This window comes from Musca vetustissima, unplaced genomic scaffold, assembly GCF_032173495.1.
Source record: "Musca vetustissima isolate MV318-11 ecotype Yass unplaced genomic scaffold, APGP_CSIRO_Mvet_v1 utg27930, whole genome shotgun sequence".
Taxonomy (NCBI): domain Eukaryota; kingdom Metazoa; phylum Arthropoda; class Insecta; order Diptera; family Muscidae; genus Musca; species Musca vetustissima.
In genome coordinates this window covers 22,236-47,881 of record NW_026881088.1, presented here as the reverse complement: position 1 = coordinate 47,881, position 25,646 = coordinate 22,236, and the positions used below count along the sequence as shown (strand labels likewise).

Genomic DNA, 25,646 nt, shown 5'->3' with positions numbered 1-25,646 from the left:
CACTGCATGAGATATCTGAAAAACTGAGGAAAAATTTCACATCGTCGGCAGAGGAAACTACAATAATTCTCGGTCGTGTATTGTTAAATTTACATTATGTGTCCTATGTTTTAGGTATACTTCACTTCGTAAACAGCATCGGTTTGAATTCTTCGAAGAACTTCCCAATTGACTATGGTGATAAAGTGTAGAAGGTTCGTTGCTGTGGATCATTTTTCCTGAAATCCGTGCTGATAGGGAGATATAAGAGAACTAACATCAGGGTTAATGTTAGCAGTGATGATTTTTTTATTTTTAGTTCTTGCTAATGCTTTTGGATTCCATGGCGGCACAGATAACTTTTTACAAAAATCTTTCGGCAAAAGTGCAGGATACGAGATCAAAAGTGCAGGATACGAGATCATGCCAGTTAGTGTTCGGTAACAAGTCACTTAACTGTATATAGTTTGTTTTAGCAAAACATAAGGATTGTTCAATATGAATGTTATGTTCGACTTTATTGATAGCTGAAAAGGCGACGTTCATCTATGGTCGGGTTGTATTGATCTTCGGGGCATGTTAGTGGATCAATTCATTTAACGTAACACTCTTCTACTTGATTTACAAAGATAAGGTCTAGTAAGTTATGGCAGGAGATAGGGATATAATTTACCGGAAATAGACCAATATGAATGAGTGTATCGAAAAATTCTGCATAAGATTTGTGTATATCTGCAGGCATTAAGTATTTATCATCGGGTAGAAATAAAACAAAAATTATATCCTACGGTTTACCTTTTTGCAAAAACCAGCTTTAAAAGCTTCACTGCGTTTTTCAAACATTATGATCAATAGAAGAGTAAATGGAGACAAAATTCTGAACATCAAAATGATTTCCAGAAAGGATGCTCTGCCGAACATCAGATTTTCAATTTAATGACCATATTTAACATGACTTCCGTAGATTTTAGAAAAGCATTTGATAGATTTTCACGAAACCAGTTTATATATAAATTATACATGGTCTATTAATAATGTAATCCAACGAGACCAACTGCAAATCTGATGATCTCAAGTTTGCTGTCAAAATACATTAATGTGAATAGACTTTATTTGTTTAATTTGATGGCACTAAGTAGTGCCTAGGCAGAACCCACTTTTTAAGCTGCACTTAAAAGTGTTAGAAATTATTTTTTTTTAGTTTTAAGCCAGGGGTTCGGCTTACAAAACTCCATAGTCTTTATATAACAAAACGTCCTACATACATACAACAAGTAAAATGTTAATCCTCTTCTTAGTTCTTATGTACGGATCTATATAAATAAGGTCGTCCATGGAGACAAGCTGGATATCAGCTGTCTCTCAAGTTTTCTGTCAAAATCCATCATTGTGAATTGACTTCCATTATGAAAGGACAAATTTTTGACATTAGACTTCAGAAAAAACAGCTGACAAACACATATGGCATTTTTATTATAAAAAAAATTAAGCGAATACTGTGACTATAAAATCACATATTTGTATTTGCAAACGTAAAACGTAGTGGTGAATTTTATACGATATCTACTCTTTTTCACTTCTCTGGTCAATTCCCATCATTTGTGTTACATTTTGCTCAAGTATTGAATTGATTTTGAGTTCATAGACGTTTAACCTTAACCCATCACTGTGGTACATGAAGTTAATAGCATTATAATTTATGCCATCAATAAATCCTTTGCTTTATAAGATAGTCACGTTTTATTCTGTGCTGCCAAATAAACAAATATCATGGCATTGAACGTTGAATAAGTAAATGGGATCGTGTGTGAAATAAAGGGAATTATTATTAATTAATACATAAAATAATATATGAAATAAATAGTATTTTACTTATAATGAATACAAGCAAAATACGATCAAAAATTTTATTCATATCAAGATTTATTAATAGTTATTTTTTGTTCTCATGTCTAATGTCAAAAAATTGAACTTTGCTTACTCTAAAATTGAACTTTTATAAGCAACTCTGTTGAGTTCTTAGAAGAGAGAGGTATAATAAGTGACAAGGGGGAAGAAATTCAAAAGAAATTCGAAGAAAGCAGCAGCAGAGTTGCTTAAAAAGGTTGCATGTTTAACCCAGACTTAAAGTACATTTACATATACGATTTTAAATCGACTCGATTAACGAAATCCAGAAATACACCCTAATTGTTTACACATACCCTTAATCATGATCTAAATGCCGATCAGCTGATGTTTGTTAGTATACATACAAAATTATTAATTTGCGCCAAAATATTTGTTTGCAATTTGAAAAAGAATAGAAGAATTACCACAAAGGAAATGTTTTTGCAATACTGTGATCGTTTGGAAAGTAAAAAAAACACCTAAAAACACAAAAATTCTATAATTAATTTTTATTTTCCTTTGATCTGTCATTTTTGTATTTGTCAGCCGTTAAATTTAAAAACAAACGGCATGTAAAAACAGTTGCAAATTTTGGTACATTGTGAGAGAGTTGTATTTTTTCGTACAAAACCCGCGTTGCATCTCAGTAGTATCATGATTTCGATCATGATTTAAAATAAATCCTGCTGCACGATGATTTAAATTTGTGTGGTAAATCATGGTAAATTTAGCCTGATTAAGAAAATAAACCATGATTCAGCCTTTAATCATGATTAAATGTTATATGTAAATTCGCTTTTACGTTTTCGTAATGAAAGTCAATTCACAATAATAAATGTTGACAGCCGACTTGAGAAGCAGCTGATATCAAAGTGGCCTCCCTGGAAGACCTTATTAATAGGCATTGTTTCGTATCCTGCAGACCTTGTTTTGTATACTAATGTCAAAAAATTGGACTTTGTTTACGTTTTCATAATGGACGTTATTTCACAATATGGATTTTGACAGCACTTGAAAAGCAGCTGATATCCACCTGATCTACATGGATAATCTTATTGGTAGGCCTTGATTAGACTTCTGCGGCCCTAAGGTTGCCTCAGCAGATTACCATCCTGATTGTGGTCGGCTCGTTTGCTTTCAAATATTCTTTATTGTGAATGGATTTCACATTATAAAAAGGAAATAAAACGTCATGTTCTATTAATAAGGTCCCGCAGCAAGCCAAAGTCAGCTGCTTGTTCTCAAATTTCATGTCAACATTTTTGACTTTGTTTGTTTTCACACAGCAAACTGGAGAAGCAGCTGATCTCCCAGGATGACCTTATTTATAGACCTTGGTTTATGTTTTCTTAATGGAAATCAATTCATAATAATGGATTTTAACAGTAAATTTGATATCCAGCTGATCTCCCTGGATGGCCATATTTATAGAACTTGATATATTAGAACTTTTTGACGGGTAAACCTCCTCTATGACAATTTATTAGCGCTCATTTGCTTCAAGACCGGCATAAATCTAAAAAATTGATTTAATTTACTCACACTTTACAAGCAACAAGTGAACATCTACAGCTTCTCAATTAGAGTATGTAAGGAATAATCGCCAGATGTTTTTTTTTTTTTTTGTATTTCTCAGATAAGCTCTTCATAATTTAGTTTTTCATTTCTTTTCAGTTCAATAATGTCACCCAAGTCAGCTGATGTTTGTCTAATGTTAAAAATTTAGGCGTAATTTACGTTTTCATGTCAGATTTTGACAACAGACTTGAGAAGCTGTCCTCCCTGGATGACCTTTTTGATAGGCCTTGATTTCTGTTTTTATTTTAAATTACACCAACATTTTTTACTTTACACCAAGATTTTTTACTTTAACCAACAGCTGTGCGCTTAACAGCAAACAGCTGATTTGTTATCTCAAAGAGGTCTTCAAATATTTAATAATTGGTTTCAAAATCTCATTTTTTTATAAATGATAACCAAAACATAAAAAATGCTTTCTAATTTGTTGTTTGTATTTTTTCCAATCTTTGATTTTGTTATGCAAATTGAAATTACATCACTGTTAATTATTCTTTCATTTCTTTTCTTTGCTTATTTTCAGGTTTAACAGCAATAATGAAAAATAGTTTTAATACAAAGCACACATACACAAACAAAATAATAACTACAACAAGATCGTATATGCCTTTATCTAAATAAAATAATTTAATCAACTCGCAAAAAACAACAGCATCAGAATCCTTAAAATAACTAAAGCAATAATAAAAATTATAACAAACCCCACCCCCCAAAAAAAAAAGAACAAATAAAATTACTACAAAAAACCAACAAAAAACTACCCATTCACAATAATGTCAAGAATGTTAAAAATGTCCCCGCAAAATGTGATCAATGAAATGTTGTTGTTTTCAAAACAAAATAATCTTATGGAAAATATGAAAAGTTTAATTAAATATTATCTACAACGATAAATGACCGACGAGTGGAATAAACTTCCCTATATAAATTACAACAGCAACAAACATAAACAAGTTTAATGTTTTGAAATAGTAAAACATCAGCACGCATACCAAAGGATTACTCATTCAGTGGGTGAGAGAGAGGATCCCCCCCCCCCCTCCAAAAAAATTTTGTTGTTTTGATTTAGCCACGTTTTCCCCCACTTAAATACACGCTCTTTCTCACTTTCACTCTCTCTCTCTCTCTCTATGTCCAACATTCACACACATAATTCCTCATTTTATGTGGAGAATTTTCTATTTTGTTGTTGTGTTGTTCTCCCCAATGCGTACGTACGTAATACAATTTAATTGTGGCTACAAAAACAATTAATCAATCAACAGCGGAATTAAGTTATTTCAAACAGAGCAACAGCCACAAAACAAAAAGAAAAATAAAACAAAAAGCAGCCAGCTGCAGCAGTAGCCAGCCCCCTTTAACCAATAACAACAAAGTGTCTGTGTGACAGTGAGTGCGCGCGCGGACTTAAAAAGAAAGATATTGTCAATTATTTTAAATATTTATTTGCAAGTAAGTTACGTATTTGTTTTCTTTTTTTCTATGGCCTGTGTTTTGTTTGTTTTTGTATATTGTTGTTATGTTCTCAATCGATGTTTTCTAAAGAGAGAAATGACGAAAAAAAAGCATATCAATTGCTGTCAGTCTTGCTTCTCTCGCACATTGGAATGTTTGCAATACTTTGATTGTATGTATTTCTCTCGCTCTATATATATGTGTGTTGTTACTACATATTGTTATTAGGTAAATAAATTGTTGCCTCACTACGTGTTGTATTGTTGTCGTTGTTGTTGTTTTAACATGTTGTTTTTTATTTATTGAGTTCCGTTCAGTGTTGCCGTTCGAAGATTTTTTTTCCGCCCAAAATTTCCCCTAAAAAGTGCCAAAATGAACAATTTATGCCCAAAAAATCAAGATTTGAAAAAGTATACCCTGACGTTATATATTAACAAGTAAAAAAGTGTCAGTCGGCGTTGCCGACAGATATATACCCTCACCCTATGGTGATTTATTACTCATTTTAAAAAAGGTATATGTTTAATTAAAGATGTTTCGGATTTTTTCTTTTGTAGGATGTACCAGAAGAGAGGGCAGACTTGTCCCACCTTATAACTTGATCTAGGCTTGGTAAATATAATAGGTTGTGCAAAGTTTGGTTCAAATCGGGCATTCCAATCGCCTGATATTGGATTTATAAATATTGAAAATTTTTACCTTTTTGGGGGGAGGTAACAGAAGGAGTGGGCCAATGGGTCCCATCTTCAAACTTGATCTAGGCTTGGTAGAGGTAATAGGTTGTGCACAGTTTGGTTCAAATCTGACAGTTCATTAGCCCGATATTGGATTTATAAATATTTCTGGCTGGTACGCACGATAACTCTCGAAGGGAATAATCCTAATATTTCTTCTAAACTTAGTTTAAGTTCAAAGATGGGGAATATCAAACCACTCCTTCTGATAACTCCGACACAAAAATGTTGATGATGTTGACGATGGCATGCATCGGTTCAATTCTTCTGATACATCCTCACAAAGTGTCCAAATTGTCATTATATATAAACCCAATATTAGGCGATTTAAACAAGGCAAATTTAGGACAATTATCGGCTACCATCATCTGTAGTACCTCTCCCACAAACAGTCACAACTTAAAAAAAATATCCACCTAGGGTATAAGGGTATATATCTGTCGGAAACACCAATCTCTAGATGGGCCAGAAAAAAAGCCAAAAATAAATTAGTTGGTCCATTTTATCCCCCAAATATTTACCGATCATTGACCTAACCGATAGGTGCCGTCTTTGTGCAGAACATACATGCAAATGACGTAGGATCCATAATTACAAATTATAATGAGCAGACGGTCAAGATATATCGGTATACTTTAAGGAGCAATATTACGTCTTTATTAATTCTTGGGCCTATAATATAACTCACAACATCGAGAAAACAAATGTAAAATATCAATTTGATGATAATAAAAAATGCCCAAAATCCGCCCAAGTCATAAATTTTACATTTTTTATGCCCACTTTTGGGCATAAATGCCCACTTTCGGCAACACTGGTTCCGTTTCCATAAACATTTCCCCCTTTCTTTTAATAACATTTGCACTTGCTCTATTTTGCCCGCCGTTTATGTCACTCTCTCTCTCATTCTCTTTTGCTCTACGACTGGTATAGTGTGTTTTGTATTTTGCAGTGTTTTTGTGTGTTGTTATGTGCGAGTCATCAATTGTTAACCGCAACCCTGACCCCGTTGTCTATATACGATTGCATGTGTTTTATTATAATAGAAGAATACAGAAAAAACAGCAACAACAACTAACTATATATATTATTTATATTTCTTTAATCAAATAATTCACAATAGGTGATAATTTAATCAGATGAGCATCGATATGCTGTTATTGTGAATGTTTATTTTATACTAATGACATTTTAATGATCAGCTGATGATTAAACATTAGGTCTGTTTCATTAATTTTTTTTATTGAAGATACCAATAACAATGGTACAAAAATAAAAGTTTTGACATTTGAAGTGCAAAAAATAACCTCTACATAATTAATTAGTATAATAAATGTTAGAAGTAATAAAACCAGTTTAATTAAAAAAAAAACATGACACTAGCTAGAATTACTTTACAAAATTAATAAAAATAGTGTGTAGTGTAATGTCTTATAATGTCATATATATGAAAATATTTCAATTCGGAATAATGGATTTTGACAGTAAACTTGAAAAAGCTGCCGATATCAGCTGGTCTCCATCAAAGCTTGTCAAAATCCATTTTTCTGAATTGATTTCCATTAGATGAGGAGAAAGTCAGATGTTCCTTCTCAAATCTAATGACAAAAATTGGGCTTTGTTTACGTTTTCATAATGGAAGCCAATTCACAATAATGGGTTTTGACAGCAAACTTGAAAAACTGATATCCAGCATGTTTCCCTGGATGACCTTATAATCCTTGTGTACCATAGATTGGTTTTTGAAGTGCTTAAAACTCCAGAATAATTTGAATATTAAAATATATTCAGATGGACATTAGTAGATTGTTATTGTGAATGAAGCTTTACTGATCACTGCATCTTACAATAGGATATTTTATGATTTTTACAGTATAAAATGCTCAGTTTAGACTGTGCTTCAAAACAATTTAAAACTAAAACTAGGTACAAAATGCTAGACGTTTAGACTATTATAAAAATGCCAATGTTGACAATCAGCTGTTAATTGCGTTGTAAGGTTGCCCTATATTAGGTGAAAAAATTCAAAAAATATATGTTGTTTTAAATTATATTAATAAACATTATAAATTTAATCAACTTTTCAATATTTTAAACAACCATTTTAAATTTTAAAGTATTTTGAAGCGTTGATATTTTGGTAGAAGTTAAGCATTTTTTTTAGCACAAAAGCAGGGTTGTATTTGTAATTCGTTTTAGGAAAGGATTGGTACCAAGTATAAATATTGAGTGGATTTAATATGTATGGTAAATCGTCTAAATTAAGTTCGTTTTAGCATTTAAATCGAGATAATGCACATTATCACAATAAAACCCGCCTTAAGTACCATAATAAAATATCGTGAAAATATGTAAAGTAGATTATGATAAAACTATGACATTTGTATAGAATGTATAATTTTTCAAAAATAAAACACATTTAAATTGTCAATTTCCTTTTTTTCAAACATCTAATAAACAACGTAGCTTAGAAAATCGCGTTATTTATATATTATTTTAGTGTGTGTTTTTAGAAAGAGAAATCCTAAATGATATGTCAGCCAATTCTGACCACTAAAGATTTAATTGGAAATAAGATTATAATTGAAAATTGTAACGGGGACAAATTGTCAGCAAAAAATTGTTTATATCTGTGCACATGGTTAAATTATGAAATAACACTGTTAAAAACTTTACGATGACTTCTAAGTCACCACATTTTTTAATTTAAAATAAAGTGGTTTTAAATAAATATGAAATTCCTTAAAAAAAATATTATTTGATTCGAGACTATTTTATGCAAAGAGCAATATAATGTCTGTTGCAAAAATATTACTTGTTTGCTGCGATAAAAATTTTTCAATATTAATTTAAACCTTGAAAAATTGTTCCAACATTTCAATTAAAATCACAATGTTTGCGATGAATTATTTATTTACTTCACATTTGATCTGATCCAAATTCGTTTGTAATTGACCCATTCATATAATAAATGTCTATAAAAATGTAAACCAAAGACTTCATCCGTTTCGTGCGTTAGAATTTAAGGAATATACATGTTTATTCCAATAATTTAATTTTATTTTTTTTAATTATATTATCTTTATTACAATTTTTCATTTTCCTACAATTTTTCTTTTTTTTAATTTTTTTTCATTGTAATTCAGTGTAAAATGATCTTCCGTTGACATAATTATCGTCACTGTCTATCTGCAGCAAAATACAACCATGTTTAGTGCTAAATCATTCACAATTGCAACCTAACCACACTTACTGCAAACATTGTGAATGACAGCAGACGATGGGTTGTTTACATGAAATAGCACGAACATATGTTTTTTTCTATCAATCATTGTTATAGAATTTTTTGGATGCATCTTCTTTTGTTGAAAAAAAATCGCGATAAATCTAAAATGGCAGAAATCGATTGTGTTATATACTCTAATTAATAATGTTATTTAAATAATACAATTACAAAGATTTACTGAAAATTGAAAAACAAAAATTGTATAATAAAGAAAAAATACAACAAACTCTGCTATTCTCTTCTAATGCTGAATGTTTCAAAATTGTATCTTCAGAAAATTTTGAGAAAACCATTGATGCAGGTAATATACGACAACGACGACAGCGAAGAGTTCATAGTACGACAAACCCACCCCTATTTCGTATGCGTGATTCCCAAAGGGAGTCTTTTTAATTGTGTAAATGTCCCATCGATATAAAATTACTTAAGATCATTTTGAGGTATAAAATTAAGAAGAAAAAATGTGAATTTTATTTCTTTGTCTCTCATTAGAATATTATGTGTAATTGTTGCAAATTGTGTGTGTCTGTAAATGTCTTGTTTTTTTCTAGCTTGCTGTTTCGTTGATCTTTAATTGTTATTAACTTTCTCTTTTTTGTTGTTTTGTTGAACTTTCTTCTTCTCTAGCATGGATGACTATGAATATGAACGAAAAGCGCGAAGAGAACGTGAAAAATCGGAAAGGCAGCAAGGTCAGGCATCATCGTCATCAAATCGCGAGGAAGCCCTATTTTCTGAACCCCGACGATTAAATCCATCCGAAGCCGATGATGCCATTGCTGCCAAACTGGGTGACTACTCGAAAGTCAAAGATTTCATTAATCTTTATACGGTGGGCATTTCCAATTCGGGACATCGGCAAATGCCTCCGAATGCCGTATTGCCCGGTATTGTGCCCACAAGTCCAGCCTCATCGTCGCTAATAACGCCAATGCCTTCGTCCTCCTCATCCTCGTCGTCATCATCACGTCTGCCGCCACCGCCTCTACCACAATCACAACAACCACCGCCGTCACATCACTATCAACAGCAATTAAGACAAGCGCCTTATGTCAAACAGGCCGATAATAAACCACCTTATAATGGTCGCGTTTGCTATCCAGGTCAATCGGTGAATCGTTCAAGTAGTAGTGGTGGTGGTGGTATGGCACCACCCAAAGGTCCACCAGGTTCTCTGTTGCCACCTTCCTCGACACATATGCCAAATGGACGTCAAACGTCATCATCATCAGCAAGTGAAAAATCATATCTGGGACCGCCACCAGCGGCATCGTCATCAACGACGCACAATGGCCGTTTCTCGCAACCATCAATACCAAAACAACGCAAAAAACCAGCATTTAATCCCGAGGTAAGTTGAATTGGGGAAAAATAGATTTAGTGAAAATAAGTGCTTATATATAGACAAATACTTAAGTCTGTTTGTCCGTTCGTTTAACTTAAAAAATGGTTGTTGACTATTACATTGGTTTTCTGTTCGGAATCGATTTAGTTAACTTTAAGGTCCGCTCAGTATGTTTTTGAACCTTTTACCACGATCAGCCATTGGGCACTTATTTACAATAAAGACTTCTTGCAGAATTCGATACCTCCTAAGTTATGACAATTTGAGGTTTTGTGGATATTTCTTTCTCATTATTTTGAACATGGCTATCATTGTGAGTCCGTTGAAGTTCGGAATACAACAATATTTCGGAAAAATAAATACTTACCGAAAAAAAGAGAGAAATTATTTTAAATAGAACATATTCGAATAGCCTTTGGCTATCCGCCCAATGTTTCAATAGAATATTTTTATATTACATAGTGTGGACTTATGATGAGAGACAAACTTTTCAGTGGGGATTTCCGACTTTCACATTTGGATTGAAGTGTGGACTTCCACAAATAGATACCTAAGTCTTTTTCATTTGTTCACTTGTTCCCAAAGGTGTGGAGTACAAGGTTTAAACATTTTAACCATGACAATCATAGTCGGTATTTAGTAAATCTTCCTTCTAATATATTTCTTTTGTACTTTTTTATTGTCATTCGAATTAAAAATTAAATCAATAATTTTTATTTTCCAGGAAAATGATATCAAAGAAATTCTTAATCAAGTAACAACCGCATTTTGTGCTCCAAAAATGCTAACTGGCATTGATGCCACACCGCACACAACAATAACGGAAAACTATAATCTCAATGAGCCGAATAAGCACAAATATAGCTTTGATATATCGGAAAAAGTCAGTAGTATAATTGAGCCATTGGATTCGCCGACACATAACGATATGCCAGCACCCAAATATGTGCCTCCCCTATCAACAACAGCAGCAACATCAGCAACACAGATGCCTTCTACACAATCTGCCTCTAATAATTTATCATTGTCATCCTCCTCCTCCTCGTATTCTTCCGTCGCACCATCCAGCACCTATATAGCACCACTACCGCCTGCCGCCGTTAATGCCTCTTCAGCCTCTGCCATTAGTAATATGACATCTACCTCCTCCTTGTCGTCGTCCTCTGGGCAGTCCTTGTCTTCATCATCGTACTCTTCAATACATAACGCTGCCATAACATCATCACCTACAGTGCCACTATCACCTTTAATGGGTCGACCTAAAGATACTGGTTTCCTAAAACCTTTCAAGTCTGAGAAGCCAACACCCCCACCTATAGAAAGTCGCAATAATACACTGGAAAATGATTTGGAACTTTCCGAATCGGATGATGATCGTGTCAAAGCAGCCTCCTCCCATTCAGCGGTAAATTCAAGTGATAGTTCTCCATCGGATTCCAGTGAATCGGGCAGTGAATCATCGAAAAGTGAAACAAATCAGAGCATTATACCCGCAGCAGCAGCATCTCAACACCATTTGCAACAGCATCAACATCAACAAATGGCAAGTACATTGGGATCGAAAAAGAAAATCGGTGCGTGTTCGTCGATAGTCAATAGCGGCGGTAGTAGTTCCTCGGGATTGGGTTCATCGGCGCCGCCTTCTGGCGGTTCATCTTCATCATCGTCGAATAAAACGCCCTCACCATCGAATACTACCAAATGGCAGCTAAGTCGTTACTTTAATAAGGCGCCCCAGCATCAAACGCCCACCCAAGATATAGTATCTCCATCAGCGGGGTCAGTAGCAAATTCGGTCAATCCCATGAATGTGGCCAACATCATTACACTAAAGGGTGGTGCTCAAATAATACCCGAACCTCCACAACAGTTAACAAACATCAAGAACGAGTCTATGCTCGATGATAACGACGAGGATGAAGACGATGATGGCGACGAAGAAGCCAACAACTTAAGTAAAGACATTGTCCGATCCTCAAGAAGATCAAGAGGCAAAAAGGATGGTGGTGCTGGTGGCAAAAATGATACATTCCCGCATGCGGGTTTGGCTGCAGCTTCCGCAGCTTTTCCTACAAGAAAACCACCATCAAGTCTTTCGGTCACGCCACTGTCTCCCATCTTGACTGACATTAAAAAAGAGGCATCTACGCCACATCCCAGTTTGGTATTGGGCGGTAATTCCAATCAACAACAGGTCTCAGATTTCTTGAGTATGAATTCGAATCAAATTAAACATGAAACGATGGTGATAGCAGGCGGTCATACTACGGTGACGGCATATGACGTCGTGGAGGGCTTTAGTAACCTATCATCCGACAGCAACTCAAGTGATGAGGGTACAAGGGAACGTTTGCCGGTGCGCGGGCCAGGCGGTACACTACAAATACCTGGAGTTCCGGCCGCCATCACAGCATTGCCACGCTCGCCTCCAATAATGCAAAAGGCTCCCATACCAAATACGGTAACAATGATACCATTGGGTCCACTGTCTTCTGGAAGCAATGGTAGAGGAGGGGCTGCGTCTATAGCACCCATACCACCTACGCCGACAAGAGCGAAAAAACCTCGCAAAAAACTGAAACAACAACAAAGTGCTTTATTGGCTCCCGATACCAGCGACGAAGAATCCGACAATGCCAACAAACAACGTTTGACATCGCCGGCTAGTGGAACGGTACCCAAAACCATGACAACCCCTGGCGGAACAAAGAAGGGTAGAGGGAGACCGCGTAAAACGGCGGCGGCCACTACACCGAGCAGTGGCGGCAGTTCGAGTGGAATTGCAGCCGCAGTTCCTGCTGTTGCGGCAGCCAATACCGCCAAGGGACCAACATTAACCGCCAAAAAAGATATCAACAAGAAGCCACCAAGTACGCCTGCAACAACGCCCTCCAGCAAAGATTCGGCCTCAGCAACAGCCCGAAGAAGAATGTCAAGGCTAAGTTCCACAAATTCCTTAGGCTTGCAAGAAAACATGGCAGTGCCTCCAACTACAACAACGCCAATTAAACAGCTACCCACAGCATCTTTAGTTGCTGCAGTTAAGGCCACACCGCCACCACCGGCACTTGTAACGCCACAGTTAAACGAGACTGCATTAAAGACTTCCACTAGTGACGACTCCAGTTCATCTTCGGATTCATCGTCATTCTCCAACTCAAAATCTTCGTGTTCTTCATCCGATTCTGAAATAGATGAAACGAGTAAAAAGCCATCTGCCTCTTCGTCATCAGATGATGATGACGATGAAGATGGGAATACGGCCACAAAGACTTTCCCGCCTAAGACCGATGATTTAACATCCAACAAGGCTGTCGCGTCGGTTACTGCTCCTAAACGAATTGTAAAGAAACTGAATACACGCAAATCATCCCTGGAAGATTTATCCACGGCATCCTCAATGAAAGTCAACAATGTGTGCTTATCATCGCAATCCTCATCATCGTCAGAATCGTCGGCCGAAGATTTTCTACCATCGAGTAATTTTGCATCTAGCCAACAAACGGCAGCAGCATCTCAGCAGTCTATGGGTGCAGCAGCCATTGGCAGTAATGGTGCAGCCGGTGGTGGCACGACAAGTGGGGGCTCTTCGCAACGTTCAGTTAACCAACAATCACCTTATAAAGTTTCAAGTGCATTGTCCAGCCGCAGTCGTAAACAAACACCATGTTCTAGTGCCTTTTCTTCTGAATCCAGTGCAGAAGATAATTCCGACTCGGATTCAGGAGAGGCTAGTAAAGAAAAGGTAAGTTGCCCTGATGTTTTGTTGTTTATTGCTACTTTTGATAATAATCTTTTCGTTCTCACTCTCGTAGAAACTCAAACGTGATAAACCCAAAAGTGATAAAAATAAGATCAACACCCTAACTCGCATCTTTAAAACTTCCAATGAAGGAGGTGCCAAGAAGCAAGGACAAGTTCTTATTGTAGACCAATCCGAGGAACAACAACAGCAGCAACAACAGCAAACGCAGAAACACATTTCACCTGCCTTAAGAGGCTCACAAGAAAATCTAGCGGTAGCAGCAAGCCCACACCCACCCACAGCACAATCTCCACGTCTGACGCCGGGCGGCCAATTGAGATCGCCCAGATCTTTGCCATTGCCACCATTGGCAACTCAGGTTTTGACCGCTGGCTGTTTGGGGGGTGTGGCATCACATCGAACGCCCGATCGTGTTCCCTTCGATCGTGTCACCACAAGTGCTGAACGGAAATTACAACAGCGTATCAAGACACCTACGCGAACCCCAACCCGAACTCCGCCCACCACACGGACGCCTACACCTACACCACCCATAGGAGCACCGGTCGTTGTCAATTCATTATCTGGTGCAACGCCATCGGTCTCACCAGCAGCTGCGACGGCGGCGGTTACAACAGGGACCATCGTTCCGCCAACGTCGTCATTATCATCATCATCACGTTTGCCAACATCGCTTATATGCAAAATTGATCTCTCTCGTTTGTTACCAATACCCGCGGAATGGCACGCAAACACTTATCGTTTATATGGTCGTGATGCGACGACATCAAATAGCCAACCTTATTTAACACCTGCTAGCGCTGGACGCACTCCCATTTATGATCACGAGACAATACTCAATGCTGACATGCATTTGTGTAACACACAAATGCGTTTGAAGTCCGGTGGTGGTAGCGGTAGTGTTACGCCTCGCAGTACGGGCAATCGTACACCGTTGCAAGTCGGCGGTGGCGGCTCTCTAACATCCGAAAGGGAACTTTCCCATTCGCGAGAGAGCCTGCATGATATTGCCAAAGATATAAGCGTTATGAATCCCGGCCGTTTGAGTAGTCGTTCGACCGATGGTAGTATATGCGGAGGTGGTTCAACTCCCAAAGACCTTGGTGCCCATTTGCTACCTCCTGGTCCACCAAATGGTTATAGTTCAGTGACTGCAATGTCTAGGGGCTATGCTTCGCCGAGTAACTGTGCAGGAAAATTGGGTCCTATTGTTAAGCACGAACAAATCATAAAACATGAACCCGATTCCATGGATTATACCGAGACCAAATTCAAAACGGACGGTGGCAATGCTGCATCGGCGACAGATCCGGCTGTGATCAAGCAAGAACTTTTAATGCTCAAACAGGATTTCAAACCCAGTGATTTAGACAAAATGTCGGATAAATCGTCAAACCTATGTTCACCAAATACTGAGGCAATGCTAATTGATGCCAAACCACGACGTAAACGTAGTTCAAGTTCCAGCTCAAGTCCTTACAAGGAGAAGAAACGGAAAAGGGAAAAGGAGCGGGAAAGGGATAAGGACAAAGATAAGGAAAAGGAAAAAGACAAGGATACTAATATTACTGCGTCGGTCGCAACAATGCTTGGTGGAGGTGGTGTTGGTGGCGGTGCTGCTGTTAGTGTAAACGAAAAAGATAAGAAGTTAATGACAAATTATGATGGAGGCTGCGAGGCGTCGGAAAAAGCTAAAGATGTGATGATAGATTCCTTGAAACCTGCAACAAAAGATTCTCTGGATGTCGAGCGTAGTGAAAATAATACGCAAATTCAGGTATGCATAAATGAATTATGGCTATTAAAACTATTTGTTAATTTTTGTTATATATTTCTTTTATACTAGAAGAATGGTCAACAATTTCCTCCCACAAATCATGAACGGTTAGATGCGGTGAAACAAACCCAACAACAAAATCCGGAAGAGCAAACCGATAATAATACGTATGGCAACAATAACATTGATAAGAGCAGTAGTAATCACATCGAGACCAGTAACAATGGTGTTACTACAACCACTGCCAGTCCCGCGCATTTACAAAATAGTAGTAATTCAACAACAACAATTAATACGGCAGCGGCATCATCTGCCTCAGCAAATATGCCACCGCCAGCCAATGTTGGATTACATACGGCCGCAGGTGCAGAGTCATCATCAGGAAATGCTAATGCAACAGCAGTGGCGAAGCCGGCAATAAGTAACACCACCAACTCGACGAATGACTCGACAACTGCTACATCGACAACAACGTCATCGGCGGCAGCAACAGTTAATAGCAACAGTAGTGGTGGCGGTGGTGGTACTACGCCAGCACCTCAAGTCATATACCGTTCTTACTTTGAACGGGATGAAGAAGCTCTTAGCGATGAATTCAGGTTTGTTGCGGAATCATTTCTTGAAAATTCGAAACCCTCTTCCCAATCCATCAAAAACAACAACAACCACAACACAAATCCATCCGTTTTGGCCAAATGTCAAAATTCTTTACCAAAGTAATCCATCCTCCATCAGCAAATTTTTATTCATTTATTTTTTTTTTCATTTTGAATTTTTATTTGAACATTTTGTTTATCGTACCAGAAATAAGGTCAACAAATATATTCATGAAATTTAATTTTTTTTTATTGTATTTTTCACCCTGCAGAACCAAGGATTGTACATTCCTACAAGAGGCTGTGCAAAAGAAACATGCTGCCGATCGTGAACAAAACACCTTCAATCAGGTGGCATTATATTTGGAGGCAGTTGTCTATTTTCTGTTATCGGGAGCTGCCATGGAACAACATAGTCGTTCCGAAGATCCAGCTTATACTATGTACAGGGACACATTGTCATTGATTAAGTGAGTAAAGTGCACAGTTTTCCTTTTTAATGCTATTTCTGAAGGAATCTGTATTTTAATGGTATTTTTCTTTTTTCAATCTTTTTTCTAGATATATTTCCTCAAAATTTCGCCAAATTTCAACCAATCAAACTGGTACCCTTAATAAATATGCAATATTGAGGTAAAAATTAAATACAAAAATATGTGTTGAGGGCGCAATTTATAATTTGTGTGTGTGTGTGTGTGTTTTTTTTCACAGTCTCCGCTGCCAATCACTGATATCTCTCAAGTTATATAAACTGAAAAGAGGTTTTTGTCGCCAAGTCAATACAATGTGTACGGAGTTCTTTAAATCCGGTAAAGGTGATATCATCAATGGTAATACTCCATCATCAATATCTCCGTCGAATTCGGTAGGTTCACAGGTGAGTTGTTGTTGCTATTTTTCTAATAACCAGATATCACATATTTAATTTTGTTTGTTTTGTGACTTTTTTAGGGTTCTGGTTCAAATACACCGCCCGGAAAAATAGTGCCTCAAGATATACACTCAGCTCTACAACAGCAAAATCAATTTTTCAATTTCTTAGCCAGTAGTCACGAATTATGGGATCAAGCCGATCGTTTAGTGAGACAATGCAATCTTACCGGTATGTATTTAATAATTTATGTATATGGGCAATATTGCCAATTTTTAACATAGCTGAAGCGGAGGTTCACCCCTTTATAACTCGGGAATTACTTAAGTATATGAATAAAAGGGAATAGTTTTGGGTTAATTGATCTGTCGTTGCAAACTATTCATGATATTGACCTCCAAATTTCATTTTAGTGGAAGCTGTGTCTACTTTAATGTAAAAAAATGTGTAAAAACAGGTTGAGGCGAACCAATTTTTTTTATGTTCTCTATCGATTTGTGACTAAGCCACTCATTTCACGGTCTTCGTGTCAAAGTAAAACTAGAAGCCAACAAAATGGGGACTACGCCACTTATGTATCATTTTTCAAAATTTTAACTGCATCTACCTTTAAATAATTCTGACATTTTGAAGCTCGATTTTGAGTGTTTTTTGAATTTTACTTCTAGTTTTAATACGCAAACAGGGATTTCTAAAAATCGATTATAAGATTATTGTAGTCGCGAATCTGCGTAATTTGATATGTATTTTGTGTATGTAGTATGCACAGCTTCAGAGTAATACTCATCCGATGGTGAAAATTTTGTGCGATCAAATTTCTAAAAAACCTATTTTTCGGGCCAAATTTTTAGATCTGTCTAGTAGATGGATTTTCACGAAACGGCGGGAACTGGCCTTCCAAAAACACGAAATTTGGCAAAAAAATGTTTTTGAAAATATCGCGGATTTATTTGCGGTTTCTGTGGATCATTTCCGCTTCAATAAATGACCTCACACGGATTTTGATATTTTTCGAAAAGAGAACTTTAAAAACTTCAGCCGAAAGAGAGAGATACCCAATTTATCTCAAAAATAGTGTGAGCTGGCACATCCATGGTTCTTAATGGACCACATTGAAATCGGTATAGATCGATGTATTTTTTCAGGGTGCACACCGAAATCGGATGCGCGTTAATGGCATATGGAGTTTTCGGAAATTATTCGGGTTTTACGATTTTTTGTGTACTTCAATGCAACATGTGGCACATCTTAGCCGTCAACAGAAATTTCGCAAAATATAAAGGGATTGGAAGATAAACATCAGTAATTCCTGAAAACCGCAAGCGCATCAAATGATTTTGAGAATTACGCGATTTAGATGGAATTTAAAATTTATATTTCATAATATTATTTTATTTTAAGATATATTCCTATTTATAGTACCCTAAGATTTATCGGAAGGGTCTTGATATAATCCGCAAGGCGTATACTTATACACAAAAAGTGATTATTATTATATATGTCAATTTTTCGGCGAAATTCGGGTAAAATAGCAGAATAACCCCAACATTTTTTCTGAAATTTCTTGTATAAAATTAAAAAAAAAAAATATAATGACATTATTTTTTCGAACCAAAAACAAATATTTTTCCTCAATATCTTGTTTTGTTGTCGCTGTGATTTACAAACCGCTACACGGACTTGTGTGATTTCGATATCATTTGATTCATCATGGTGTTTAGATTATGTAGATATTTTTAAATTAATTTTTAGGTGTGTGTATGTCGTTAAAAATATTGATGTAAATATTGATGTAATCTCCTATATATATTTTTTATTTTTCTCATATTTCGCGAAGATGTGCAACTTTTTCGCGATTATTATAATATATTCATATTCTTATTTTAGGGAGGAAGATATATATAAACGTTTTTGGTCAATATAATAAACGGCGGAATTTTAAGATTTTTTTCTTTTGCCCAAAATTAAAAGCTCGATAACTTTTGCGCGCATCAACCAAAAATTTGATCGCGAACGGTTTCGGAATCAGAACATTTTTCTCTATAGGTGTACCAAAAATCATTGATGTGCCACAAAAACAACGAAGCTGATTTTTTGAAAATGGAATATTAAAAAATTGGCAATATTGCCCATATATTTTGGGAACAAAGTATATGCCCATGTAGAAATCTCCAAAGGTTTTCAATTAAAACATTCTCGAGTAAACTGATATTAGTACGTACTGGAAAATAGAGATTACTTTTGATAAAAAAAAATCAACTTTATGAATTTCCCATCCCTTCAAATGTTCGGGTAGCAGAAAGGAATTTTTGTATTTTGTATTGTATTTTTGCAGTCGCTTTATTTATACTGGCAGTACGAATACCCAAAATGATACTTCAAATTACAGTAGAGACAGTCAGACTCGTTAATGTGCTCTGTCATTCTATCCACAGATCTCGAGAGACAAGAAAGAACTTCATATAGAGACCAGTAGGTTAGTCGCGGCGCATTCGAGTATCTAATGTATTGCTACATTAGAATCGATACGAATAATCTGTGGATAACGATTAAGTCGTAATACGTCACCCATATTTACCGACACAGCGAAGACTGATTCTTAGACCTGTGCCTGTGCCAACCTGAGAGTGAAAGGGCGAGTGTGAAGCGACAGATTATCATGGGTGCTGTTGAAAGTCTTAAAGAGCTTAATTGAACTGTTGTTATTCATCAAATACTAAATGACTCTAAACGGTTAGAACACTTTAATCACTGCAATATAAATTCAAACAGCTATGGTTACCTTAAATTTTTTTCTGTAGGATCAAGCGAGCAGTTATCCGGAGATGCAAGAATCTTAAACGAGATTTGCAACCCACCCCTATCATTCATATCCAGCGATTTAGAATCAATTATCAAAGTCCAAGCCAACCAGGCGGGCGGCATGTCCATGTTAAAGAAGCTGGGTGAAATAGGGCTAGATTATGCGGCCAACAATTAACGATTTTGTCCGGATTATTCCAATTCTAAAAACCAGATTCCTACAGTTCGATTCATTTTCTTTCACCAGTTGCCGAGTTTTTAGAGTCCCTATTTCTCCCGTTCCTGAAACAACATTTCGTTCTTGAGCTTATATGCGACATCACAAATTCCACCCTTCCGAGTGATATCAAGCCTTGGCTTGTCAAAGACCTTAATGGTTGGCAAACAAATTTAAATATCATGCGATCACCGCAAGGCTGTGCCCTATCTCCCATTTTGTTCTCTATGTATCTTGCGAAACTCCCCATTCCTCCACCAGATGTTTCTGTGGTGTCGTACGGCGTTAACATTGACGACGTAAGTGCAAAAATTTCCAACTACTTTGCCACCTTCATCAACTTCTTCCGTGAGCGCAATATAAAATTATTCATTAAACAGTTCCATTGAAGTTAGGTACATCCAAACCGCCCTACTTCATGTCTCCTCGTATTCCAACTACGCCAACCAGATGATAAAAGCTGGGAGTAACGTCTGAAAGCTATGGCTTGCCCCTTCTGGGGAAAGGACAAAGAATCGGTTGTAACGACATACAATTGGACCATCGGTCGTTTCATCCTTAATTATGCTCTTTGGAATTGCAACTGGGTGTTTCCAGATGGCGAGCTGTCCGTCAACCAACATAATGTCTTGTTGACTAGACAGTTCCTGCTGGCATTCTATCTATCTTCCTTGGCAAAACCGTTCGATTCTGGCACAACTAAGATCTCAATTCGTATCGAGAGGGATTGTCCCCGGAATCATAATTACAAAGCTCTCACGACACACACAATCTCTTGGCCCGCCAAGCCTTCTCAAATCAATCCAGAAGATCTGTGGTTACAGCCATTAGCTGCAATTGTTAGATTAAAAAAAGAAAAAATCTATGAATTAGTCATTCATCTATTCTCCTGAGGTGACCGCTAGTGTTTACCATTTAAAAAATCTACGTTTTGAAGATGCTCATCGAAATTGAAGGCTAGATTGAAACAAAGGATAAATCGTAATGCAAATAGAGGGCGGCACAAAAAGGACTGAAGGACTCAAACTGTATTTTTTTATTTTTATTTTTAATTGATTTTTTTATTTATTTTTTTAATATTTAATTCATGGAAATTTTTACGTTTAAGTGTGAAATATAACATCTCTCAAATGGTGTCCATTTTCTTGCAAACAAAAATTGGATTTTTAACCGCATTTTCCGTAGAGTTTCTGGTTCCAAGTTGCTTATTTCTGCTTGAATGTTGTGTTTAAGCTCTTGAATTTGGGGTTTGGGTTTATTGATATACACAACTCCCTTCAAATAGGCCCACAAAAAAAGTCTGGAGCGGTCAAATCTGGTGAACGTGGAGGCCAAACAAAATAACAATTTGTGGAAATTATTCGTTCACCAAAAATGTTATGAAGAAGTTCCATTGTCGCTCTTGCTGTATGCGCAGTTGCTCCATCTTGCTGGAACAATATGTTTTGATTATTCTCAACATATGGACGCAAAAAATTGTCTATCATAGTCCTATACAGAGCCCCGTTAACGTCGCACCAAATAGTTTCCTATATTTTCCAAATATTATTTAAAATTAATTTCTAATACAATAATTTAGTAATATTATGAATATTTATTAATTGGTTTTTCCTTAATTTTTCCAGATTTCTTTATTGCTTTGGATCACGAAAATGGTCCATTAACGTTACACAGTAATGTCTATGAAGTTTTTCGTTATGTACAAGCTGGTTTAAAGAAACTCAAAGATGAAATGCTTATACAATAATAACGACGACAAAAACAAAAACATCTACTTGCGAACAACAACAACAACACACATTACTTTTTTAATACACCAACAATTTTGTTGCTACTACTAATAGAGCAAACGAAATTTTTAAGAAGAAGAAAAAAACTCCAAAAAGTAAAACAAGGAATAACAAACATGAAATTTGATTACATCACCACTCCAGCAATCATCAAGAGTTTTAATTTTTTTATTCTGTAGGTTTCTATACATATATAATATATTTTTGTTATTTATAATAGTAATAATAATACTTGCTGCTATTTTAGTAAGAGAGAAACATAAAGGAATTTTGAAACTAAACAAAAAAAATGTTAGGTTATAATTGGTTTTATGTACTAAACTAATTTAAATAAAACAATTTTTGATTTTAATAAAATATTTTATAAGGGAAAGTAGATGAAACAGAAGAAATTTGAAATGAAGATCACATCAGTTATGATCAAAATATGTGAAAAGTAATTTGTTTTAATTTTTATTATAATTATTATTATTACAAGAAGAAAAAAGAAAGAGTAAAAATTAAGTAAAACAAGAAAACCCCTCTAAATAGAAGAATACTTTTAAGCAATAAACAAATACAATTAAAATAATATTATTTTTGTTTTGTTAAATATGTAATATTATTATTAATACCATGTACCATGATTACTAATATTAATTATATTTTGTTTATTTAAATGAAAAAAGAAAGCAAAACAGAAAAAACATAACATAAGTCATTATTGTTAAAACAACAAATGGGAAGAAAGCTAACAACAACTAGAGATTAGTAATGAAAATACAACAACAATTAACAAAATAAATCATGCATTATGATTAACAACAATAACAATATAAATGTAAATTTTTGTAACAAATTATATAAGAGAAAAACAAAAACAAGCAAACAACAAAACAAAACTTATAGCAACAACAATGTAGCATGTAATTTAATATAATTTAAAAACAACAAAACAAAATTAGTATCACTTATATATACCGGAAACAAATAAACAAACAAACACACATAAATATAGATGAAAACAAACTAAAATTTACAAAACTTTAGGAATTTGTTTTTATTATTTTTGTAAGATTTAAACAATCAATCCCTCATTAATTATTATTATTAAAAAATTGCTATAATTTTAAAGACATTTTTAAATGTATGTTACCCCTTACAAACCTCCCCTCTATTATTTTTTTCTTTCAATTATTAAATAATTATTATTATTATTTTAGTTAAAATAATTACTAAAACAATTTTGTTTACCTTTTGTGTCTAATAAAAAAGTCATAATTATTATTATTATTGTATTTAATTATAAATAAAATAATAAAATTCAAGTGTTTTATAAATATGCTCAAATTAATTACAATTTCATTTATTTTATGCAATTTAGCATAATTTTTTAAATTGCTGCATTAAAATATAAATAAAGATGGTTATTATACTTTTTGTATGTTCGAAGAAGGGTAATTCACAAAGGATTGTTAAAAAAACAATTGAAATTATTTTAGGTTTAATAAAACCCTACAATTAAATATCGCCTCCACATTCTTCAATTATTGTAAAATTGCAAAAGGAATTCTCGAAGCTCAACTTTTTTTTTTGAAAAAAAAAACATGTTAACTGAATTTCAAGTGTTAGTTAATCAGCCCAATCGTCAAAATGTGGGAGAAATTCTATTCACATGGAAAGCATTTCTCTCGAGAGAAAAATCGGAATATCAACAGCGTTTTAAAGAATCGTTGGCGCTGCCTTATTGGTGCACTATAAACCTGAGAAGGCAGCAAAAGTCGTCTGTCGTGTTTTGCATAATATATGCATACATTACAATGTTGAGAAAAATGTCATAACAAGAGAAACGTCAGAAGAAGAGACGTCCCCATGTACCCCAACTCCTAACCAATATCTTGCAGCCGCCCAAAACCTGAGAGAGATAATTGGACAAGATTTGCATAACTTATACCCGAACACAACCAATTAAAGTAGTTTAGTTTATTTTCTTAAAACATAAAATTAATTTATATAAAACTTTCTACATGAGTCAATTAAGTTGCTCCAATTGCAGGTTTGTTTTTGCCAATTTTTACTCTACCTCCCGTATTCGTAACTTCTCCATCAGAATTTTATGACGCTTCATTTCATCCAGTTCACTTCTTTTGAATTTTACCATTACTTGATAATGTTTTTTTTTTTCTGAAGATCGCCCAATTGTTCAATTGCTATGTTTATTCGTTTTTGATACTTATTTTGGGTTTCTTTTTATGGATTCCAAAAGTTGTTTTTGAACATGCAATTCCCTTTTAATTATTTCCAATGTTGTTGCGTTCGTCACGTGGTTTGATGATTTCTTCGTATTTTTTCATGACCGATTGATATGTCCATTTGGCTGACTTCATTAAGATGCTCATTTGATCCTGTTTCTTCACAGACAGTACATAAATATTCGCTGCGTCTCTTCATCATCGACAAGACCAACAGAGTTCACTGCAACACCTTCCACAGACGATTTCATTTCAATAAGATTATAGATAGCTTCTTCGGTGCTTGATAATTGTTGCCCCTTGTATGGGCCGCTTTCAGTTCCTGTTTTGTATTTTAAATTCTGTGCAGCTTTTTGCCTTACATATTTTTTTTGGTCAGCCCAAACCTATTTTAAGTAATTTTGAAGAATGAATGGATTTTATGTAAATGAATGTGAAAAATGTAGTACTAAACCTTTTTCCATTCGGCGATGCCCTTATTTGGTGGTCCCATCGAATTGAGCTCATTTTCCGTTTTTTTTTTCCAAAACCGAGTAAGAGACTCCTTGCTCCCTTTTATAGTATCCACGTGCAATGGCAAGATGTAATTCCATCACTGACACTAGATGCTGCAATTGGGTTTTATTTGTCTTCGACATACAAAGAATTAACTTTGTTTTTTTTTTGTCCCAGTTTTTTATTTTTATAAAAAAACAACTATTTATTAGTGGGAAATGTATGGCATTGTTCGACGAGGGGTAAGTCAGGGAAGGCTATAGTTTCGGATCACGCCACTGATCCTCATCAGTGCCCTTAGTTTTTTTTTTTTTTGGATATTCTCCCAAAAAGCTATTTATTGCTTCTATACAAAAAACCTTTCATACCCAAATGTCTCTTGTAACAAAGCAAAGTACTTAGCTGACCAACGAAATAAACTGCATGAGAATTTCGCTGGTGCCTCACTTCGAGGTTAACAAAGCATTTACAAACAATACCATACCTTTCCCACTGTTGTATGTTGTCACATCGCGTCAAATGCACACAACGACTTTGTTGGTGTTGCTAGTATACAACTCCAGTAGTGTTGGCGGTTTATTTGGGATACCATTTGTATTTTTTTTTTTTTTTGCAAAATAGTCAGGCATAATCCCTGTTTGTTGTTTTTAATAAAAAAACAACTATTCATTAGTGGGGAATGTATGACATTGTTCGCCGAGGGGTAGGGCAGGGAAGACTAAAGTTTCGGATCACGAAGCTATTTATTGCTCCTATACAAAAAAACCTTTCATGAAATACCACTAGATTTCGCCAAAATTATTAATTCAATATTTCACCAACTTTTTTTTACAA

General features: G+C 35.3%; 1 protein-coding gene across 1 annotated transcript in view; it reads left to right on the top strand.

The window, feature by feature from the left end:
• LOC133327156 (AF4/FMR2 family member lilli) overlaps positions 1–22,065 on the top strand; it is a 216,543-nt gene extending 194,478 nt beyond the window's left edge. The window contains exons 2-10 of the mRNA XM_061535722.1: positions 9,550–10,273; positions 10,992–14,012; positions 14,083–15,810; positions 15,880–16,413; positions 16,686–16,876; positions 16,968–17,039; positions 17,118–17,283; positions 17,358–17,508; positions 21,922–22,065. Coding sequence (XP_061391706.1) covers positions 9,550–10,273; positions 10,992–14,012; positions 14,083–15,810; positions 15,880–16,413; positions 16,686–16,876; positions 16,968–17,039; positions 17,118–17,283; positions 17,358–17,508; positions 21,922–22,043 — 6,709 coding nt within the window. The 3' untranslated portion in view covers positions 22,044–22,065. The remainder of the gene's footprint in view (positions 1–9,549; positions 10,274–10,991; positions 14,013–14,082; positions 15,811–15,879; positions 16,414–16,685; positions 16,877–16,967; positions 17,040–17,117; positions 17,284–17,357; positions 17,509–21,921) is intronic.
• Positions 22,066–25,646: the final 3,581 nt, after the last annotated feature.